The sequence below is a fragment of the Canis lupus genome, chromosome 12, assembly GCF_011100685.1.
Source record: "Canis lupus familiaris isolate Mischka breed German Shepherd chromosome 12, alternate assembly UU_Cfam_GSD_1.0, whole genome shotgun sequence".
Taxonomy (NCBI): Eukaryota; Metazoa; Chordata; class Mammalia; order Carnivora; family Canidae; genus Canis; species Canis lupus.
In genome coordinates, this window is record NC_049233.1 from 8688255 (window position 1) to 8713082 (window position 24828).

Sequence of the window (24828 nt, forward strand, 5' to 3'; positions counted from 1 at the left end):
GCACAGAAGGCAACTGCTAGATACACTGTTTCACTCTGTTGTATGGTCCAATATTCTCTCCACATTTTGAAGATTCCACAGTTCTCTCTATGGCCATGAAGATCTCTTGCTGTTACAACTGGCAAGACTCCAAAGGGCATACCCAAAACATGATCAAATTACATGCTGAAGATTTTTGGTGGCTGTTAAGACCCCTGTCCCCTTCCTCCTAGCTTGAACCAATATAAGGATTGGATGCAAAAGTCAGCCTGCCAAAAAATTACAAAAATGTATCAGCAAGAAATGCTAAAAGAATAGCTTCTGTGCTTAAAATGACAGCCAAAATGGACTTTCTGCCAGTTCCTGCATGTGTATTCCTGATTTGTAAGATAAGCCAAAACAATCTGAGTTATTATCTCAGCTTCTTATAGGAATACTTTTACTCAGGGACTAATCCTACGCCTCTCTGCTGTCTGATTCATCTCTTCTCTCCCCTCTCTTTTTTTTGTTTCTGTACAGAGAGATGCTGAGTCCTAAGAGCAGCATCTTCCCAAGATCCTTTTTTGCTCTCATTCACCTGGGGAAGTCAGGGAGGGAGAGAAATCCTCCAGCTTCTCCCCTTGCTCACACCCTCCCATCTCCTGCCACTGCCTCTGCTGCCTGAGACCTGCCTACAGAGAGCAGCAGCTCCCAGGGCTTGCTCATTGCTCTTTGTAGGTGGTAACTTCTCTCATTTTCTGCATCCTTATCTCTCCATGTTTCTTCCTCTTTTTTTCCTCCTCCCCGTCCTCAGCTGCCTCCTCCTCTTCTTCCTCCTTCTTTTTTGCTTCTATTGGCACTTTCATCTTTACAATGGCTTTCTTTTCCTCTGTCATTTCTTCTCTGAGTTCCCCAAGTTTGCTTTTAATCTTCTTCTCTTGTAATCCCTTTTATATATATTTTTTTAAGCACGGATTACATATTTAAGACAAGGAAGTACATTTCCTCTGCTCCCTGATGTAATCAGTCTTCAAATATATGTTTCTTAGTTACCCTCCACCCTATTCCCTTTACATGGATAAGTCTTAGCTGTTTTCTTTCTGATAATTTTACCTCTGAACACATCCATCTTTTTCCTAAAGAATAGTCTGAGGGTTGGGTGACTTTGTGCCCTGAATACTTTTACTTTATATCTGTTATGTTCTGGGCCTGAAGAGCATATACCTTCCTCAATTTTTTTTTGCACAAACAGGCCTGGGATAATATAACCCTGTAAGTCACAAACTCCTTGAACTGCATTCATTAAACACCATCTTTCTGGCCATGAGCCAAGACCATTGACCATAAAAATGACCCGTCTTTCAGGTTTCTTCTTTGGATCTACCTTTCATGGAGTAGAATGAATATCTATCTAATACTGTCCCCCTCCCCCATACTTGCCTGTGTTCTTAGATCTCATCACTGTAACCAAAAGATCATTGGATTTGCATTTGAGAATTGTGATCCTTTCTTTAAGGGGAAACTGTATCCTGCCTGAGGTTGGAGGGTAAATGTGCTGGCTCTCAGCACCCTCCCTCACCATAATTCAAATTTCATAATATTTGGCAGCTTTTCTTATGGTTTGAGGTTATGGCTATTTCCTTGTTTCACTGAAGATGGCTTTTTGTCCTCTGTTTTTTATATTTTGTTGCTGTTGTTGCGGAATTTCAGTAACAGAGTAAAAATTATTTTCTTCTGCTATGTTTAATCAGAAATGAGAATTTGAAAGATCAGTAGAACTCTGGAGCTAAACTTTTACAGTCAAAAAAATTATGTTTCTCTCATCATGTATACAGAATATGTGCATTTTAACTTTCTGATAATGGCTGTAGCAGATCAGTTCATTTATTTTAATAAATAAATGTCTCACAGTTTGTGCAATACTACTAATCAGGCTAAATGAGAGCAGAATGCAAACTATATGTTATGTATATATATGTTATAACACAGCACTATTTTTAAGAAACTATATATCTCATATATAAAATATGAAAAAGAGAAAGAAATGCCTGACATTTGGTAAGTGCTAAAACTTGAAGTTTCCTTCCATAAGAGAAGAGGTTAGAATTGTCAACACATCTGCTGAGGTTTCTGCTTGCCTATGGAGACTTACTAATAAGGGACATTATTCTTATAATAAGAGCAGGACCAAAATGTATTTTGCATGCTGTGTTTTTTGCTCTTCCTACCCTCACAAATCTTGGAATAAACTTGCTAATTATATACAATTAATATATCTTTCAAACAAAAATCTTCTGTGGGGACATCTTAGTTAGTGTCCTTCTAATGGTTTTGCAGAATAGGATCCCTGGGTGGCTCAGTGGTTTGGTGCCTGCCTTTGGCTCAGAGCACAATCCTGGAGTCCTGGGATCAAGTCCCGCGTTGCGCTCCTGGGGTGGAGCCTGCTTCTCCCTCTGCCTGTGTCTCTGCCTCTCTCTCTATGTCTATCATGAATGAATGAATGAATAAATGAATGAATGAATAAATAAATAAATACCTTTTTTTAAAAAAAGGATCCTGGAATGCTAATTGCAACGTAAATCGTCATTTCCCACACATACCACACAAGATCAAGGCTTAGAGTGTTGTTAACAAACACAATCACACAGTAAAACTGCTCTTTCTTTCCTGTGCTGTACTCATATTATTAGATCACATATCCAGCACCAGTTGTTCCTATGACTGGCATAAAACTACCAACTCCACCCACACCCTGTCTCCTAGCTGGCTTTGCACTCCCACAGGGTCATACGGTCACTCCACAAGTTTGATAATGTGCAAAGTCTGAGAAATTACAAAACACATCAGCGTAATTCAGATAAATCTACTGTTTTTATTTCAAGCAAAGAATTAGGTGGAAAGACCTCTAATAGCTTCTGGCAAAATAATTTATATATCCCATAAACATTGTTGATAGGCTGATTATTTGGAAAGTAATCTCTTCCAAAAGGTCTGGAGTATCACAAATTTTAAAATGTCAAAGTTGTCTGGGATGTACTCTGTCTGTACTCACCAACAGGCACGGTGTACCCATAAAACCACTCTCAATTCTGGGCCTGAGATTGTAGGTCTTATCCCCTAAAATCACCAAACTTCCTCTCCCCATCAATGCCACAAATAATTAATGAATGACGGACCAATTAGTTTACGGGGTGCTGAGAGAACAGAGTTGAACAGGACAACAGCCTTATCTTTAAATAATTGTTAGCTGAAATCTTTAAGGTCTTTCCAAATGTCATTTAATTTAATTCTTACTATAACCCTGGAAAGTAGGTATCATTGTGCCTATTGCACAGGTTAGGAACTACGGTTCATATTGGGTCAGTGACTTGCCCAAGGACATATACCTGTCAAGGTGGAGCCAGGAGAGGAATAGGAGGTCATCCCCAAAGCTCTTGCTCTTCACCACTGCCTGGTGGGAATGCACAGTGATAGTAAAGAAGCCAAAGAATGGACACCAACACTGACTGGAAGAACTTACTTGATGATTTGTTCAGGGAAGGAAGGGAAAGAAAGCAAACCACCTACCAATGGGATCCTGGACTTCCCCAATGTTGGCACAAAGTGTTCTCTTCTCACCAAAGGTCCCCTCAAGCAGTGTTATAACCAATGCTGTATACTAGATATACCATATCATTCCTCCTGAATTCATCAAGGTCAAGGGCTACCCCAGGTATCAATCATATAAGAAATTATATTCTAGGTTATCTGGATACTGGATTAGTTTTCCAGGGCCACCATAATGAAGTACAACACACCAGGGGCTTAAACAATGGAAATTTATCATCTCATGGTTCTTAAGGTTAGAAGTACAAAATGGAGGTGTTTACAGGGTTTTTTCTTCCCTCTGAGGGCTGTGAAGGAAGGATCTGTTCCAGGTCTCTCTCCTTGCTGATAGATGAGAATTTTTGCACTCACATGGCATTTTCCCTTTTTAGTATATGTCTCCAAATTTCCCCATTTTATAAGGACACCAGTCATATAGAGTTAAGGCTCATCCTAATAACCTCATTTTAACTCAAAGACCTCTATAAAGACCCCACCTCTCAATAAGGTCACATTCTGAGGTACTGGGGGTTAGGACTTCACCATATGAATGAAGAGGAGGGAGAAGGATATACTTTAACTCATAATAGACACCACTATGAAGTTTTGGTAGAAGACATCCCAGATACTATTCTCTTCTGCAAAGAGCTTATAAAAGAGGCTTGTATTAGTCTAATGATTCAGCCTGAGAAAGATTACAACTCTTAAGATGAATATTTAATGACATTTTTAATGGAAGCTACTTCTAGAGGGAGGATTCAAAATGAATTCTGATTTTGTTAATTCGGGATACCCTTTTTCAAGATTCAGGTAAAATCCCCATGCCCCAGAAATCTCTGATAAGATCCACTCCATCCTGATAATGATCATCCCTTTCCATGTCCCAGATCAAAACGTGAACATGGGGTGGATGCTACTGGGCATCAAATTTCAATTCAAAGAAACAAAGTGCTTTCTAATACGTAGAATTATTCATCAATGAGCTATTGCATGTCTAAGGATGGCAACTAAGGCAGAAACCATAAAATAAAAAGACCCACTTTGCTTTGGTAAAAAAAAAAAAAGAAAGAAAAACCAAAAAGAAAATTTATAAAATTTAAAAATATTTACTAAATATATGACAAAGGAAAAAAGTTATTATCTTTAATGTCCATTCATTCAATGATTATTTACTGATCCCATATTATATGTTGGGTTCTGTTTCTCAATATGGTGGATGTGAACAAGACCAAGTCCCAGCCCTCATGAAGTCAACAAATCAACCAGACCTACCCTAATACTCCAAGAGAAAAATAATTAGAAGACATAAAGACATAAACAAAAACAGAAATGCAAATGGTAAATAAAATGGTAAGTAAAATAAAAAGTTAGTATCCAAAGTAGTAGAATTGATACAACTCAACACCCAAAAAATAATCCAATTAAAAAACAGGCAGAAGACATGAACAGAAATTTTCCCAAAGAAGATATACAGATGGCTAAAAGACACATGAAAAGATGTTCATGATCACTTATCATCAGGGAAATCCAAATCAAAACTACAAAGAGAATTTTGGTTCTGTACCATTTTTTCTTTTGGGAACTATACTTATTTGCATATTAGACTTATTCATTTTAACTCCTATCTCTTTTAGAGATAAAAAATTTAAAGAGATAAGGGCTGACAATTTTTTTAAAATTTTATTTATTCATTCATGACAGATACAGAGAGAGAGAGAGAAAGGAGAGAGAGAGAGAGAGAGAGAGAGAGAGGCAGAGACACAGGCAGAGGGAGAAGCAGGCTCCATGCAGGGAGCCCGACGTGGGACTCGATCCCCAGTCTCCTGGATCACACCCTGGGCTGAAGGCAGTGCTAAACCGCTGGGCCACTGGGGCTGCCCTGGCTGAGAATTTTCTAAAAGTAATGAAAGACTAGACTCTAGAAAAGCAGAAAGTATAATGCATACCTCTGAGCAGAAAAGCAAATTTGAAAAATGAAACCACACCTAGACACACTAAGAAGCTCAAAAAGTAGCTGGAGAGAAATGACAGATTATTCGCAATTGTGAAATTATAACAAACTTAACATCAATGGAAATCAGAAAATAGTGATCTACTATCTTGAAAGTGCAGAGAGGAAATAATTGTCAACTTAGAATGGTCAATCTAGCAAAACTGATTTTAAGAAAGAAGGCAAATAAGGACATTGCAGATATGCAAAAATTGGAGAATTTACCAATAGTTCTTATCTAAAGAGTTTCTAAAAAGTATACTGCAGATAGAAAGAAAATGATCCCAGGGGGAGCCAAGAAATACTAAGGAATGGTAAACAAAGAAATAGTGACTGTGAAGGTAAATCTAAACAAGCCATGTCTATATAAAATAATAATAATGTCTACTCATGTGAGTTTTTTCCAAGGGTACACTGAAAGACTGGACAACAATGACATGTAAAGTGACTGAGTAAATAATTGAGTTAAAATGTAAAAACAAAACAAAATAAAACTACAATGACATATCACCTCCTACCTGTCAGGAGGAGGCTAAAATCAAAAGCACAAGAAACAAGTGTTCATGAGAATGTGGAGAAAAGGAACCCTCATGCACTGTTGGTGGAATTGCAAACTGGTGCAGGCACCATGGTAAACAGTATGGAGATTCCTCAAAAAGTTAATAGAATTGCCATATAATCCAGTAATTGCACTATTGGGTATTTACCAAAAAAATACAAAAATACTAGTTCAAAGGGATACATGCACCCCTATGTTTTATAGCAGCATTATGTACAATAATCAAATTATGGAAGCAGCCCAAGTGTCCAACAATATCTGAATGGTTAAAGAAGATGTGGCATATACAAACAATGGAATATTACTCAGCTATAAAAAAAGAATGGAATCTTGCCATTTGCAACAACATGGATGGAGCTAAAGAATATAATGCTAAAAATGAAATAAGTCAGAGAAAGACAAATATCATATGATTTCTCTCATATGTGGAATTTAAGAAACAAATGACAAAGGGAAGAAAGAGAGAAAAAGAGAGAGAGAGAGAGAGAGAGAGAAACCAAGAAACAGACTCTTAACTATAGAAAACAAACCGATAGTTACCAAAGGGAAAGGGTGAGTGTTTGGGTGAAACAGGTGATGGGGATTAAGGAATGCACTTGTGATGAGCACTGGGTGATGTATAGAAATGTTGAAACTACATTGTACACCTGAAACTATTATAACACTCTGTCAACTATGCTGAAATTAAAATTAAATTAAATTTTAAAATTTTAGATTTGCAGGTTTTGCATTCATTAAGCATTTCTGTAAGTACTTACTGTATGCCAAGCACTGGTCAAGGTACTAGGGACTCAAAGATGAAGAAAATATAGAAAGATCTTGGCCCTGAAGGAGCTTAATCCAGTTGGCGGCAGGAGGGGTGGGGGAGAGAAATGTATTTTTTTAAAATAGTTTTGTATGTGTTCTAGCAAAAAGCAATAAAATAAAATGCTAAAATGCATATTCCTGGGCTCCGTTGCAGAGATTCTGAATCCATTGATCAGAAATGGGATCCAAGAAACGGTTTCTTGACTACCACAAGGTATTCTAATGCAGGTTATCCTCGGGTCACACTTGGGCACAGAATGCTTTAGACTATAGGTGCGACTGAGCCAATGGTTCCAGTCCAAAAGGACTGTGCAGGGCTTAACCATCAAAGGCAGAATGTCTTGATCAATTAGATTTGATTAATTGACAGAAACACTTCAGTGGTAAAATAGAAAAGTATCAAGTCATACTTGCTACTGGTGCGCTTTGACACTAGGTCACACACAGTTCAGCTTGTACAGTTTATCCTCTGGCACAACAATTCAACTGTTTAAAAAACTCACCCTAAGGACATAATCAGGTTTTATTCAAAACATTAGTAGGATTACAGAAATTATTTATGAGTTCTGAATAAATAAGAAGAGGACGAAGCTACTCTTAATTACTTTTCCTTAGAATGCTGGCTGTGAATAGAGAACACTAAAGGAAAGAGCCCTCTACTTTGTGTCCCACAGATTCAGACTCTGTTTTGCAAATGTTTTCTGGTTACCATGGCAACTTCTGGACGTCTCTGTGTAAATGGGAAATTGGGAACCTCATTTTTAAAAAAAATGATTAGTGTGTTCTTTTTATCCTGGTAAGCTCATTCTGTGCTGACAAATTACATTCTGACAGCTAGGTTGTAATCTAAAACATACTTTTTTAGAGGCTCTGAATAATAAAGTATTTCCAGGGATTGATAGTTAGTCTTCATTTATATTTTTATGTATTTGCTTTCAATGAATTCAAGAGATAAATGGAAGCCCTAAATACTTGCTATATTTTTAAATAACTCAGAAATATATCCTCTCTTGAAAAAAAAGCGACGTAGTTCAATTTGATTATTGTGTACTTGTGAGAGGTAATAAAAGGCAAGAGCATAAGCTTCTAAATCAGTCAGACTTGAGGCTGTACCCTGGCTTTGCCACTTGCCAGTGTGTGTGACCTGGGGCGAGTAGCCTGATTCTTTGAGCCTCAGTTTCCATCTGTAAAAGAAGAATCAAAAATTGTATATACATATAGAAAGTGTAGAAAGTGTCCACAGAAGTGTCAAGTCTATTGATCAGGTTCTCAATATAACAGAGTAACTATTATTACCAAAGAAAAAAATAAAAAGCAAACAGAAAAACATCTAAAACCTATCAGACTTAGTTTAGAAGAAATCAGCCTTATACAGAAAAAATGAATAAATAAAAAATAAAGCACAACTAGCATTATTAGGCTTGAACTTTGTCAGGTTTTAGCTATTTATGATACTATTATTAGACACTCAGCAGTAATAGGAAAAGACTGTTGGAATTCTGTAAGGTGGTGGAACATGACAGATACTCTGGCACAACGATGTCTGAAGTCCTCAAAACTTCAGAAAACAATAGTCTGAAAATATGCAGTCAGCTAAAGTCAATGCGTAACTTGGAAATATCAAATAGCCAAGCTTTTAAGCTAATAGAGGTCATGGTGAACCAGGGCCAGGGGCCCTCCATAACCCATTCAAGATGAGGGAATATAATTGTGAGGGGGAGGCCTTGGTTTCTGTAGGGATGAGTCACCTCTGGAGGAAAGTTAGCATTGTGGCAGGAACAGGCTTCTCTACCTGTTTTCTAATAGCATTTATGAATTTACCTTTTCTCTCTTTCATAGTCTCTTGGTGGCCAGGACTCAGGAGTATCCTATATCTCTAGGTTTGCTCTTTATTTTTATTTGTTTAAAGATTTTATGTATTTATTTATGAGAGAGAGAGAGAGAGAGAGAGAGAGAGAGAGAAAGGCAGAGACACAGGCAGAGGGAGAAGTAGGCTCCATGCCGGGAACCCGACGTGGGACTGGATCCCGGGACTCCAGGATCACGCCCTGGGCTGAAGGCGGTGCTAAACTGCTGAGCCACTCAGGCTACCCAGGTTTGCTCTTTATTAAACTGTGTATGGAGAATTAGGATTTTCTGTAGGCATTCTAAATCTTTTGTCATTATAGTCTCTAATTCTGCATCTGCTTCTACTTTTTTAATCTTCAATTATCATGACAGATAAGAGCATTATGGATGATCACATGGGCAATTAATGCTGAAGCAAAACACAAATGTAAAACATTGGGAAGTAAAAGATATTTTGAAATTAAAAACTTCATAAAACTTGCTTTATTTATTTATTTTTTTGTAATAATAAATTTATTTTTTATTGGTGTTCAATTTGCCAACATACAGAATAACACTCAGTGCTCATCCTGTCAAGTGCCCTTTAAATGAAAATAATAATTTCAAGGTTCTTAAATCCATGTTATATGTGGCACATAAGCTCAACCTATATAAGTTAGTCTACTGAAAATCATTCATGCAGAACTGGTAAAAAACAAAAATAAAAACAAAAACAAAAACAAAAACAAAACAGCAAAACTAAGGACCCAGAACAATAACATATGTCAGCACTATGCTTTCACTATCTGAATTTGGTTTCCATTTATTCATCTTATATCTTAGGCAGTACATTTTGGAGAGTAGAAATGGACAGGAAGAAAAAGTCAGTTGATAGATATTTTCTCAGACTACTTATCTTCCCAGCTTACTATCTTCACCTACTGCTTATTATCAGATATAAGGTAAAACACAGAACTCAGGGAACATGGTTTAAAAAGGAAAGTGCCAAAAATATACAATGGGGAAAAGACAGTCTCTTCAATAAATAGTGCTGGGGAAAGTGGACAGCTAGATGCAAAAGAATGAAACTGGACCACTTTTTTACACCATAAACAAAAATAAACTCAAAATGGATTATAGACCTAAATGTGAGACCTGAAACCATAAAACTCCTAAAAGAAAACACAGGCAGTAATCTCTTGGACATTGCCCTTAGCAACATATTTATGGATATGTCTGCTCAGGCAAGAGAAACAAAAGCAAAAATAAGCTATTTGGACTACACCAAAATAAAAAGCTTTTGCACAGCAAAAGAAACCACCAACAAAACAAAAAGGCAACCTAGTGAATGAGAAAATATATTTGCAAATGATAAATCTGATAAGAGGTTAATATCCAAAATAGACAAAGAACTGATAAAACTCAACATCCAAAAAACAAATAACTCAATTAAAAAATGGGCAGAAGACATGAACAGACATTTCTCCAAAGAAGACATACGGATGGCCAACAGACACATGAAAAGATGTTCATCATCACTTACTGTTAGGGAAATCCAAATCAAAACTACAATAAGGGGATCCCTGGGTGGCTCAGTGGTTTAGCACCTGCCTTCGGCCCAGGGCATGATCCTGGGATCACAGGATCGAGTCCTGCATTGGGCTCCCTGCGTGGAGCCTGCTTCTCCCTCTGCTTGTGTCTCTGCCTCTCTCTCTCTCTCTCTCTGTGTGTCTCTCATGAATAAATAAATAAAATTTTTAAAAAACCCCCACACACAAGACAAAACTACAATGAGATATTATCTCCCACCTGTCAGAATGGCTAGTATCAAAAAGACAAGAAATAACAGGTATGGGAGAGAATATGGAGAAAAGGGAACCTTTGTCTCTATTGATGGGAATGTAAAATAGTACATCCACTGTGGGAAACAATATGGAGGCCCCTCAGAAAATTAAAAACAGAACTACCATAGTATCAAGTAATTCTACTACTATTTACCCAAAGAACACAAAAACACTAATTCAAAAAGATATAGGCACCCCTATGTTTATTGAAGCATTATTTATAATAGACAAGATATGGAAGCAACTCAAATGTCCATCAGTAGATGAATGGATAAAGAAGATGTGGTATAAATAAGCAATGGAATATTACTCAGCCATTAAAAAGAATGAGATCTTGCCACTTGCAACAACAGGGATAGACCTAGAGGGTATCACGATATGTGAAATAAGTCATACAGAGAAAGACAAATACTATGTGATCTCACTTATATGTGGAACCTAAAAAACAAAACAAACAAACAAAACCAAACAGACTCTTAAATATAAATAACAAACTGGCAGTTGCCAGAGGGGAGGTAGATGAGGGATGGGCAAAATGGATAAGGGGATTAAGAGGTACAAACCTCCAGTTATATAGTCAATAATACTGTAGTAACATTGCAAGGTGCCACTGGTGACCACACTTCTCGTGGCAAGTATTGAATAATGTATAGACTTGTCAAATCAGTACACCTGAAACTAATACAACATCGTATGTTAATTATACTTCAATTAAAAAAAAGCAAAATGTAAGTGCCAGTGATAACAGTATGCTGTTCATTTGGGCAACTGTTCCCACAATACTCTCCCCACCACCATTTCTTTATTGCAATATCACTGGGTGACAGCCTCACTGGGTGAGAGCTTTGTGACTCTCCATCTCCAATCAGTAACTGTTTGGGGTCAGGGCCTCTGACATGCTTAGTCAGTCCTGGCTCCTGTCTAGGGTACCGAGGTGAAATACAGGCCCAGTTAGGTCCAAATGTTAGATTAACAATAAATAAGTTTTAGTATAAATACATCCCAAATATTGCACTGGGGCATATTTATACTACACACCATGGCAGTATTTGTGGATCTGCCAACAACAGCTGCAAATACATACAGCACTTCTCATGTTCCATGTATTGTTCTAAATGCCTTATACATATTAATTCCCTAAATACATGAAAATATATGGATATGAAAACATATGCCAATATATGGATGATCTGAGGCTAGGAATAATGAATTGTATATTTTTAAAATTTGAAATTGTGCAAAAACTTCTATAATTAAGGCATTTTTAAGGCATTTCTATAATTAAGTTTTTATTGATTATCTGCAAACTACTACTCAAAAATATAAAAGTTAAGAGCCTAGACTTCAGTCCCTGCTCATTAACTAAGCTGAATGACTTTGCAAAAGTCTCAATTCTCTGTATCTAGGTTTTCTTATCTGTAACATAAGATTTGGATGAGATTATTTTTAAGGTTGTGAGGTCCCTAAAATTCTATCATATCTTATAATATGGAAAAGCAGCTTGCAGAGAAAAGTTTATTACCTCTGCAATCATTCTGTTGGTGTCTCCTAAGAAAAGTAGATTCAGAGCTTCTTCTTCTGTGGCTGCCTGATGGAGAGACAGGTTTTTCAGGTGAATGTTCTGATCAGGATCCTCCAGTATTGTCACTTTCCTAGGGAAATGGGGAGCAACAAAACAAGGTACTTTGAGAATAAACAGGACTTGAAGTTTTATAGATTTATTTTTAAAAAGCTGTATAGTACTACGTCTTGAACCTATAAAATCAAACAATACACAAGATACTATACAGTACTGGAGTCACATCAAACACTGACATTCCCTTGACAGTACTATTAAATAGTTTGGGGGCTGAAAAGTATATCACAAGCTCCTGATTTACAGCCATCTGTCTTTGCAATAATCGGATCACTCAATCATACATATTCTTGCTGAATTAAAAGTACAAATAGACAACCTTCTACCTATATATCAGGAAAGTTGTTTTTTTCTCTGTCAAAATTCTGTTTCTTACATAGGTAATACACTAATTCTTCTCTTCTAATTTTTCCCTTTTGTTCAATTTCATATCACTTTCAATTTACATGACCTTTCAAATTGGTTAGCTTATCAATTTAAGCATGCTGGAAATTGAAGTATCTGTCATCCCTCCAGCAGCTATTACCTTGTCTAGTTTTCTTATCAAGGCGAGTTTTAAAATTCTCAAGAAGTCTTATAATAAAGGTCTAGTTTGTCATTATTATTATTTATTTATTTATTTTTTGCAACATATCTTTTCCCTCCATTACAATCTTACGGTCAAAGCTTTAGGTCTGGAATTACATTCATCTATTACAACTGCCTTCATGGGACGCCGACATCACTTCCTCGCCAAGTGAATCTTAACCCTGTTTCCAGAGTTGTTTCGTCAATACTCTCCTTGGAGTCCTTTTAGGACTTTTTGCAACTGAATACAATGTGAACTCCTTATACTCTGCTTCAAAGGCCCACAGATTCAAGCAATAACATTACTAGAGAGAGTTCCCTTCTGCCTCTCGAGTTTTGCCTCCTTGATAGTCTTAAGAATTGTTAAGGAAAGAAAACCTTATAATTCGCTAGTATTGCCAAAAAGTACCTCTGCGTATCTGCACTTGCTTAAGGCATTTGGAATTGATGATAATAAGTGAAGGCTGGCATCATCATCTAGTATTACTTTTCCTTTAAAAGTATAAGTGGCAAATCGACGTATCACTTGTCTATAAAAACACATTTAGAATGCCTTAAAAATAAAGATTTTGCAAATATCATTACTTTTCATCCTTCCCTTTGGTAAGGAGGTTATCTGGGCTTTCATATGTAATTTGTGGGTACTTCAGATACTAATTGCCAGAAGAAAATGTAGCTCTACCAGCACATCTGTGACCAATATGTAATAATGTACTCCTTTGCCAAGTTTTGGACTCCTTTTTGTCTCCTTCAACAATACCAACTAAGATGGAAAAAGATCTCTTCCCTTAATGAAAACAAGTGTATTTTATTTATTTTTCAACAAGACTCATAAGTGAGCTTATTAAAAATGCTTAAGAGTTGAAAAATGCTTGGAAAACACGAAGGCATTTTTTAACTAAAATGGATGAACTGTGTTCTATTTTTAGGAACCCTCTTTATTCCTTAAACTTTATATCCACCCTGATCTTCTAAAGTGCTCAAGAAGGTTTAGCTAAATTAAATCACTAGGGACACAAGTCAGAAATTCTTCCTAAATCCACAGATTCTAGATGTAAGGAACTAAGTAATACTGGAAGGAAGATAAAAACATGAAACAAGTGATGAGATGGTATATTAAAAGTGAAAATAGAAGAGAGGTCTTTTTCAACACGAAGATAAAAAACAAGTTCTCCAACTCTGAGGCAAAGTCATCCATGATACATGTTGAATGACCAAGCCAGAGAGAGCAAACTCAGAAGAGGAGGAAGGTGGGGGAGCAGGAAATGATTCAAAGAAGAGAATGCTCATGCTCTTTGGATATCCAAAGTATGCCAGGCACCAGCACTGTTCCATTTAATCCAGTTGTTCTCACCTTGGCTGCACACCAGAACAACCTGTGGAATAAAAAGCAAGCCACAAAACGCTGGCACCAGGTTCCATCCTAAGAGATTTTGGTTTGATTGTCCTGGAGACCTGGTCAGTATCAGAATTCATAAGAGCTCCAAGTCATTCTAATGTATAGTCAAGGCTTTTAGTGAAAGCCATTGGCTCCATCTTTTAAAATCCTGCAAGGTAGATATACATGGGGGGTTAGGTTTCTGGTTTTTTTATATTTACTTTCCTCACAGTTCTACCCCATGCCCAAAGGGGAAAGTTACTCATCCTATTGGTTGCAGGCAGTTACTCTTGAACTAAATCTACCAATAGGCAAGGTCACTGTGAATTTTAAAAAGCTAGTCATTTCATGGGAAATTTCTTGTTTCCCTCCCTGACTTCCCATAAGCTGAAGGGTAAACTAAGGCACCCATCAGCCAACAAATAACTAATGCTCAGCTGGGGATTATTACAATCTATCTAAATATCCATGGGGTTTAAAACACTGCTGAATCAAAAAACCTAAATGCTGGTGGGAACTCAACATACATACATCTCTCGCCATTGCTTCACTGAAATAAGAAAGGCAGAAAACAAGCGAGTTTGGAATTCTGTATGTGTTCGTTTGTTAGCCCAAATGGGTCACTGATTTGGGATTACAGTTGCATAGAATAGTTAGAAGCATAAGGTAGAAAGCATGAAATGTCATCAGAGGCATTTGGCTAAGCTAGTGCTTTCTTCTAAATCATTCAGAACCTTTGATCTCTATTGTGGGTACTTCAGAACTCCCACACTTCTGTATTTCCTTCCAGGTGCTTGCTCAGCTTTATCACTTTGACCAAAATACAATTTGCACATGCTGCCCCTAGTTTTTTGTATAGAACTTTCAGCTATAGAACTTTTCAACTTTTGTGACCCATCACTATGCATCTCTCCGATGCTTTTCTGATATTATGTTTCCCTCACAATTGTCTGATTTCCTGCCCATGGAGGTTTTGAAAAGTAAATAAATAGCATTGTTGGTATCCAATTTAGTTTGGCTTCTTTCATGGCTCTCTCTCCACTTAGGGATCATCTGTGGCCACCCTATAAAAGGCTCTACCTCTAGCATCCTTCTGGAACCTTCTGTGGTGCAACTTTCTCCAGTCAGGGTCTCCCTTGCCAGTTCTTCTGCTCAGATTCTTTCTTGGTTTCTGCCCAATCCCTTGGGCATGAGGCTTTGTACTTTCCTTCATAGCCCTGCCTACCCTCACTGAAAATCCCTTTGCACTAAGCCTGACAGCCAATGCGTCTGCCCCATCCACTCTCATGCCTTTGCTCACAGAAGCTCAGCCTGAGCCATGTCCTGCGTACTAGCTCTTGCCTAGGTAGGCTAATCTGAGAGTGACAATATTTTAAACTTCGCTGCTAGTGGAATGTGTTTTCAAAGGTGGAGGAAATAAGAACCATTAGCAAAAGTTTCTCATCAAGTTGCTTCCTTCCTTGGCCTTTTCTTTCCCTCTCTCTCTCACAAATCAATAGCTATTTCCTGAATCCTTAGACTGCCACTCAATTCTGACTATAATTTTCATGGGCTTGAAGGAGGGCTTTATTAGAGTTTCTTAAATAAACATCCTAATTCCAAGATGGAAACCCCCCAAACTATTTATTTGATTCTTTTTGAAAGGGCCTGTGAATAGTTTTCCCTACAAAATGTTTCTAAAATGTTTAGATTTCAAGCAAAAAGTCACTGATAGCCTTAACTTGGACACCTAAGTGGAAAAGTTCTGCTAAGTATACTCGGCCTGCTTAATGATGGGGAAGAAGCAGGCTTTGTGTTTTCTCTGTAAACAGAGAATCTTTTCCATTTGGCTAAGTAGTTGGAATTTGTAGACTCTTTCTAACTGGCTGGAAGACAGAGAAAGAGCAATAGCCAAGCTCTTGTTCTCAATAATGGAAGCCATCAATGAAGTCTCCCCACACCCTACCTCCACAACATTCCGATACCACCAACTTGCTGAACAGGAACTTTCCAGGAGTTACTGCAATGAATCTGGTTTCTCATTTTCATGTTGTAAACATGTGTTGCCATGGTGCATTCTAAGTTTTTTTTCTCCCTACTTGCAAATGGCCCATGTGCTTGGGCAGGTGATGTGCTGCACAGCAGCACCATGTCCAAGAGGGTGCAATTCACATCATAAGTTTGTGTATTTACTATGAAAAATATCTGTCAAGGGCAGTAAAGCATCTTCTAACAAAACTAGCATATTACAACAGTTTTCCAACAGATGGCAGGGGCGCCTTTTAATAATTCACATGAAGGTGCTATCCAGAATAGAAGTAGCCCTGTCTAGTCAGTTACCTTGATTTAGAGAAATATCAATAGTAGGCAAGCCTCATGAAAATGGAAAGGGGTCCAGTCAGGTTCTTCTAAATAAATGGATATGTTTCACATGTTGTAAACACAATCACACTATTCATTTTAATGGAGAAAATATTCTCTAGTTCAGTGGTTTTCAACCTCTTTTTTTTTTTTTTTTTCCTACTCTAAGACACCTTCTCAGAAGCTCTTTAGGGTAAAGATTTGAAGAAAAGAGGAGACACAATTTTTTAGGAGACATACATTAAGTGAGCCATCCTTCTTGCATGTAAGGAATTTTAAAGGTTGATTTTCTTCATATTGACTAAAAATCTAAAAGATTTCCTCTGTTACATAAATAATTTAAACATATCCCTTGACAAAGCTTTCCAAACCTGCAATATATTTTTATATTGGTCTTAACCTAAACAAAATGGACTAAAAATAATTGATTTTTTCCCATTTATTGAAAATTCTTTCTAGTAACTTGAAAAATATCTTATCTTTATCATTTCATCTAATACTATATCTTTTTACTGATAATGAAGAATATAACCAGTCATGTGACATATTAGAAATTAAGTTATTTAAAAAAAAAAAAAAAAGAAATTAAGTTATTTAATTTCACCTACTAAAAATATCAGTTTCTCTAGCAAATATTTAAGGAATAAATTATATCAATTCTCTATAAACTCTTTTAGAGGAAAGACACAAGAACTATTTCCTAACCGATTTTATGAGGCCAGCATTCCCTAATACATTGCAAGAAAACTATAGGCTACTATTTCTCATTAACACAGTAGCAAAACTCCTCAACGAAATATTAACAAGTCAAATCCAACAAAGTTTAAAAAAAGAATTTATGCCACATCCAAGTGAGATTTACCCCTAGTATACATGGTTGACTTAACATTCAAAACTCAGTTAATGTAACCCATCATACCAAGGCTGAAAAATAAAAATTACATGTTCATATCAATAGGTGCAGAAAAAGTGACGAGATCCACCACCCATTACATGATAAAAACTCTCAGTAAACAAGGAATACAGGGAAGCCTTCTCAACTTAAAAAAGACTACTACCGGGATCCCTGGGTGGCGCAGCGGTTTAGCGCCTGCCTTTGGCCCAGGGTGCGATCCTGGAGACCCGGGATCGAATCCCACGTCGGGCTCCCGGTGCATGGAGCCTGCTTCTCCCTCTGCCTATGTCTCTGTCTCTGTCTCTCTCTCTCCCTCTCTCTCTCTCTCTCTCTCTGTGACTACCATAAATAAATAAAAATTTTAAAAAAAAAGACTACTACCAAAAAGCTACAGCTAACTCAAAGTATTCCCACTAAGATCAGATAGAGGGTAAGGATATCCCTCTTCCCACTGCTTTTCAACATTGTACTGGAAATCCCTGCTAATGCAACACTGCAAGGAAAGGAAATAAAAGGTATACAGATTGAGAAAGAAGACCTAAAACTGTTTCTGTTCCCAGATGACATGATCATCTGTATAGAACACTGAAAGAACTGACAACACAACTCCTAGGAGTAAGAAGCAATTACAGCAACATTGCAGGATACAAGGTTAATATATAAAAGTCAATTGTTTTCTTATATACCAGAAATGGATAAGTACAATTTTGAATTAAAGACACAATACCATTTACATTAGCACCCAAAAAAATGAAATACTTAAGTATAAATCTAACAAAATGCACAGAAGATCTCTATGAGGAAAACTACAAAAATTTTAATGAAAGAAAGCAAGGCACCAAATAAAAGAAGAGATATTCCATGTTCATGGATAGGAAGACTCAATATTGTCCAGATGTCAGTTCTTCCCAACTTGATTTATAGATTCAATGCAATCCCAATAAATTCCTAGTTATTTGTGGATATTGACAAAGTGATTCTACAGTGTATATGGAGGCATCAAGGACTCAAAATTGCATGGTTTTCCAAAAATGAATATTTTACACATCAAATACTATGCTTTCACTGGTACTTCCTTCTTACACTAGTGACTTTGCTAATTTCCAATTATATTCAGCCATATATATTATGTTCCTTCTGGTGTTCCAGACCCACAAATAACCCATCATTTAATGAAATGCCATATTTGACCTAATTCCATATAGTAATTAGAGAGCCATATGTTAAAAAATTTATCTTCTTTAGAGCTACCAACTTTTTTCCCAAAGCAAATATTTTTCCTGTCTTTTTTCAGATATATTTGCTTTCTCATTCAAATTTTGTAGTTGCACCATCAAAATTATGTGGTCAAGTTTTCCACATTAGAAGAAATTATAGGAGTAATTAGATCTAGAGGCCATGGATTTCTAATTGTGGAAAACCATAGAATTTCCTGTCAGAGAAATAGCTTTATACACCTTTAAGATTATGCTATTGCATTTGACGAGTTCTGAGATTATTTACTTTTATTTATTTTAATTTTAACATAAAGTTTACTATTTTCCAACTATAAAAGTCATACATGCTTCTTGTGAAAAAGTTTGAAAATTTTTAAAAAGTAGAAAGAATTTTAAAAAATAAAAATGGAGTCCCACCACAAGGACAATGATAATGCATTGATATATTTCCTTAAAGCAATTTTCTTATATGTATTTTGCAGGTTTGTGGTAAAATATAAGTGCATGCATGTTATTATATCCTTTTGTATTAATAATACATATTCTCCTATTTTTTAGGATGCAGGTATAGGGAAGGAAATAAGGGATTCATATTGAATATTTTTCCCACGGATAATTATTTGTGACTCACAGTGCAGGCTACCTTTATGGGATCTGTCCTCCTCTTCTGTGTAACTATTAAGCTCTGATTTTTGTTCAGGGAATTATGTAAAAACATTTGACTTTCCCAGACTCCCTTGCAACTACAACTGGCCATGTAATATAACTCTGGTCAATGACAAGTAAGTGAAAGCAAAGGATAAAGTTCCTGAGGAAGACTATTAAAAGGAAAGGCTCAGTTAGCATATGCCTGTTTCCTTATTTTTTCTTCCAGGAATGTGGAAGTGATGCTGAAGATGCCACATGAAGACTAAAGCCACCTGCTAAGAATGGCTTCAGCAGAATGATTAAAGGGAGCCCCAGTGGCATTCTGGAGCTTCTATGGCAGCCCTGGATCCAATCTCTAGAATCCTTACTGTGTGTGCAGGGTTGGTGCAGGGCAGGGGCAGGGGCAGGAGGCAGGGGTGGGGGTGGACAGACTATTTGGTCAAGCCACTGTAAATTGTTATAAGCAGTTGTTAGTTAATTCACTAATGAAAATGTTCAATCCAGTAACTGAATACCTCTTCCTTTTATCCATATTAAACAGTAACATGCTATAGAATATGATTCTAGTTTATCTGTTCTCTCTTCTCCATCTAATTCTCAGGTGGTACATTATTATTAGGCTTCACCTAATTTGAAGCATGACATCATTGGTCCTCTCTCTTTATGTTTCAAACATTTACTCTCTCTGGTTGTTTATCCTTTCAGATAAACTCTGGACTCATCTGTTTTTTTGTTTTTTGTTTTTTCTTAATAATAAATTTATTTTTTATTGGTGTTCAATTTGCCAACATACAGAATAACACCCAGTGCTCATCCCATCAAGTGCCTCCCTCAGTGCCCATCACCCATTCACCCTGACCCCACGCCCTCCTCCCCTTCCAACACCCCTAGTTCGTTTCCCAGAGTTAGGAGTCTTTATGTTCTGTCTCCCTTTCCGATATTTCCCACACATTTCTTCTCCCTTCCCTTCTATTCCCTCTCACTATTATTTATATTCCCCAAGTGAATGAGAAGATATAATGTTTGTCCTTCTCCGATTGAGTCATTTCACTCAGCATAATACCCTCCTGTTCCATCCATGTTGAAGCAAATGGTGGGTATTTGTCATTTCTAATGGCTGAGTAATATTCCATTGTATACATAAACCACATCTTCTTTATCCATTCATCTTTCCATGGACACCGAGGCTCCTTCCACAGTTTGGCTATTGTGGCCATTGCTGCTAGAAACATCGGGGTGCAGGTGTCCTGGCGTTTCATTGCATCTGTATCTTTGGGCTAAATCCCCAACGGTGCAATTGCTGAGTCATAGGGCAGGTCTATTTTTAACTCTTTGAGGAACCTCCACACAGTTTTCCAGAGTGGTTGCACCAGTTCACATTCCCACCAACAGTGTAAGAGGGTTCCCTTTTCTTCACATCCTCTCCAACATTTGTTGTTTCCTGCCTTGTTAATTTTCCCCATTCTCACTGGTGTGAGGTGGTATCTCATTGTGGTTTTGATTTGTATTTCCACGATGGCAAGTGATGCAGAGCATTTTCTCATGTCCATGTTGGCCATGTCTATGTCTTCCTCTGTGAGATTTCTGTTCATGTCTTTTGCCCATTTCATGATTGGATTGTTTGTTTCTTTGGTGTTGAGTTTAAGAAGTTCTTTATAGATCTTGGAAACTAGCCCTTTATCTGATACTTCATTTGCAAATATCTTCTCCCATTCTGTAGGTTGTCTTTTAGTTTTGTTGACTGTATCCTTTGCTGTGCAAAAGCTTCTTATCTTGATGAAGTCCCAATAGTTCATTTTTGCTTTTGTTTCTTTTGCCTTTGTGGATATATCTTGCAAGAAGTTACTGTGGCCGAGTTCAAAAAGGGTGTTGCTTGTGTTCTCCTCTAGGATTTTGATGGAATCTTGTCTCACATTTAGATATTTCATCCATTTTGAGTTTATCTTTGTGTATGGTGCAAGAGAGTGGTCTAGTTTCATTCTTCTGCATGTGGATGTCCAATTTTCCCAGCACCATTTATTGAAGAGACTGTCTTTCTTCCAGTGGATAGTCTTTCCTCCTTTATCGAATATTAGTTGACCATAAAGTTGAGGGTCCACTTCTGGATTCTCTATTCTGTTCCATTGATCTATGTGTCTGTTTTTGTGTCAGTACCACACTCTCTTGATGACCACAGCTTTGGAGTACAACCTGAAATCTGGCATTGTGATGCCCCCAGATATGGTTTTCTTTTTTAAAATTCCCCTGGCTATTCGGGGTCTTTTCTGATTCCACACAAATCTTAAAATAATTTGCTCTAACTCTCTGAAGAAAGTCCATGGTATTTTGAGAGGGATTGCATTAAACGTGTAAAGTGCTCTGGGTAACATTGACATTTTCATAATATTAATTCTGCCAATCCATGAGCATGGAATATTTTTCCAACTCTTTGTGTCTTCCTCAATTTCTTTCAGAAGTGTTCTATAGTTTTTAGGGTATAGATCCTTTATCTCTTTGGTTAGGTTTATTCCTAGGTATCTTATGCTTTTGGATGCAATTGTAAATGGGATTGACTCCTTAATTTCTCTTTCTTCAGTCTCATTGTTAGTGTATAGAAATGCCACTGACTTCTGGGCATTGATTTTGTATCCTGCCACACTGCCAAATTGCTGTATGAGTTCTAGCAATCTTGGGGTGGAGGCTTTTGGGTTTTCTATGTAGAGTATCATGTCATCGGCAAAGAGGGAGAGTTTGACTTCTTCTTTGCCAATTCGAATGCCTTTAATGTCTTTTTGTTGTCTGATTGCTGAGGCTAGGACTTCCAGTACTATGTTGAATAGCAGTGGTGAGAGTGGACATCCCTGTCTTGTTCCTGATCTTAGGGGAAAGGCTCCCAGTGCTTCCCCTCATCTGTTTTTAAAGTCTTTAAGATTTTGCTTGGAATTTCACTGAACTCTACATATGAGAAGAAGTGACCTCTTCAAGGATCACACTTCTCATTTGGAACCAGACTAACAGCTCTCCATTTACCTTCAAAGTCTTCTTTTATTTCTCACAAAAAAAAATGCACTACCTATATTGTCTTCACAAAGACCCTGAACATTTTCTCTTCTTTTGCTATTGTAAAACGGATCTATTTTACCATTATTTCTTCTAACTGGGTTATTCCTAGGGCTTCCTTCTTAGATTGAGTCACAAATGTACTAAAAGATAATAGACGGTCAGCCAGCCTGAGCAGCATTAGTCTGCTCTCTGGTTCACAATAACTAACTTTCTCTTTGTAAGATGTCTTCAACTGTCCTAGAACTCACTCTGAAAACACAAGGTCAGCTATATAGTTGGCTGAACAACACATAGGCTAACTGCTATGGAAGTTTCAGAGATTAGATGGAATGCCAAGATACAACATGGATCTCCTAGGCAATGGCACCAGCAGCCCCAGCTCTGATGTGGGATGGATGGAGGTTAATATCCTGGTCCATCTCTTGGTGGGGATGGAATCTTAGAGAAATATTACACTATCTATGTGACCCTCAATTTACTCATCCATAAAATGTAGATCATGATACCCACTTCCTCAAGTCAGATACTCCATTGAAAGTCCCTAGGATAGGGACCAGCATACAATAGGTGCCCATCTCCCTCTCTGGAGAGATTTCTCTGGTATCCCTAAAAAGAACTTTTCCTAGGTGGATGAAGGAAGGGATTAATACAGACCACCTGCATTAGAATCACTTGGGATGCTTATTCAAACATATTTGAATTTTCTGGAGGTGGGGGCCAGGAATCTGCATTTTTAACAACACTCCTGGTGATTCTCATACATAGTTATAGTCTCATACATAGCTAAATGTCAAGTCCCTGGATTATGTATTCCAATTCTGTTGTTCTTTTTACTCCTGTGGCCACTTAAATGGTCCAATAACTTCCCACAATGCTCTGGAGTCTCTCGGACTCCCATCGATCTCATCCTAGCCCTACATGCTACTGACTGATTTTTCTTCCTAAAAGGCAGTTCCAATCTGCTATGCCCTTGAATAAAAAATCTCCGAGGGCTACACCCTTCTGCCAAATCCTTACATTCCTGCCTTTCCAGTCCCAATATCCTCACCTACCCCCTAATTGGGGTATAGTCAAACAGCTCTATTAACTGACACACCAAGCTCTATGCTTTTCCCTACCTTTGTTTCCACATGAATGCCACATTCCACTGATCCACATCCTACCTCTTCCTTCAAGGATTATTTCATATACCACCTTCTCTGTGAATCTCTTTCTGATCACTTGACCTAATGTGAGTTCTTTCTCCTTTAAGCCCTAGTCATTCTTTGTGCCTCTCTTGTGATGTTTTTCACATTCCACCTTGTGCCATGTTGTACTAGGTTTACCTACTCTGCTATGAGTTCCGGGAAAGTAAAGACTATGTTGGTAAACTAAGAGCCTAGCACAAAGTGTGGAATCAAGCTGGATCTCAGTAAATGTTTGTTGAATAAATGAATGATTCCACATGACTAAACTGTAAGCTATGAGGACAGACACTGTACATTACCTTTTTCTGTAACTCCTGCAACATTTAACACTGTTTCATATCCAGTAGGTATCAGAAATGTGATGAATTAAACTTAACATCTCTCGACTTTTTTTCCATTGATGACAAATTATTTTACAACACAGCCAAGATTTCAATACTGGATGCTGGAGTTTACTGACTTTTTTCTAACAGTAATAACCATGGCCATCTTTGGAACCTTAAATGCATTATGTATCCCTATTTAGGAATACTAAAATTACACTAAAGTAAGGTGACTATTTTCCTTATGGTTAAGACCAGTAGTTATACTATTTTACTTCATAAGACATACTTAGATTCTAACTATATTCCCTTTATAGCATATGACATAAGGACTTTCAAAAATAGATGTTTTATTTTCATTTAAATTACTAAATACAGAATACATTAAATACACATATGTCTCTATACAAATATATAGACACTTTTAAAAATAAACTTGGTATTTTGTGATCATTGTAGATTTGTATGCAGCTGTAAGAAATAATGTACCCATTACCCAATTTTCCCCAATGTTAACATGTTGTAAAACAATATTAAATATCACAACCAGGACATTGGCATTGATACAATCTACTGATCTTATTCAGATGTCCTAGTTTTGCCAGTGTGTGTGTGTGTGTGTGTGTGTGTGTGTGTGTGTGTGTTTAAGCTCTATGGAATTTAATCACATGAGTAGTTTTGTGTATCCATAGCCACAATTAAGATACAGTATAGTCTGTTACCATAAGGATCTCTCACCGGCCTTGTATAACCATTCCCACTTCCTGTCAACTACTCAGCTGTTATCTACTTCTATAATTCCGCCATTTGTAAGATATTCCACATTGTGCCTGGGTGGCTCAGTCAGTTAAGCATCTGCCTTTAGCTCAGGTCATGATCTCAGTGTCCTGGGATTGAGCCCCTCATCAGGCTCCCTGCTCAGTGGGGAGTCTGCTTGTCCCTCTCCCTCTTCCTCTGTGCTCTCTCTCTCTCTGTCAAATAAATAAAATCTTAAAAAAAAATAAAAACTATTCCATAAATAAAAT

The 24828-nt window shown here is 37.3% G+C and overlaps 1 protein-coding gene across 16 annotated transcripts in view; it reads right to left on the bottom strand.

The window, feature by feature from the left end:
* KIF6 (kinesin family member 6) overlaps positions 1 to 24828 on the bottom strand; it is a 380623-nt gene that overhangs the window by 265442 nt on the left and 90353 nt on the right. For all 16 annotated transcript variants that reach the window (XM_038553965.1, XM_038553967.1, XM_038553964.1 and 13 more), the window contains one exon: positions 12093 to 12222. In XM_038553965.1, the coding sequence (XP_038409893.1) occupies positions 12093 to 12222 (130 nt within the window). The remainder of the gene's footprint in view (positions 1 to 12092; positions 12223 to 24828) is intronic.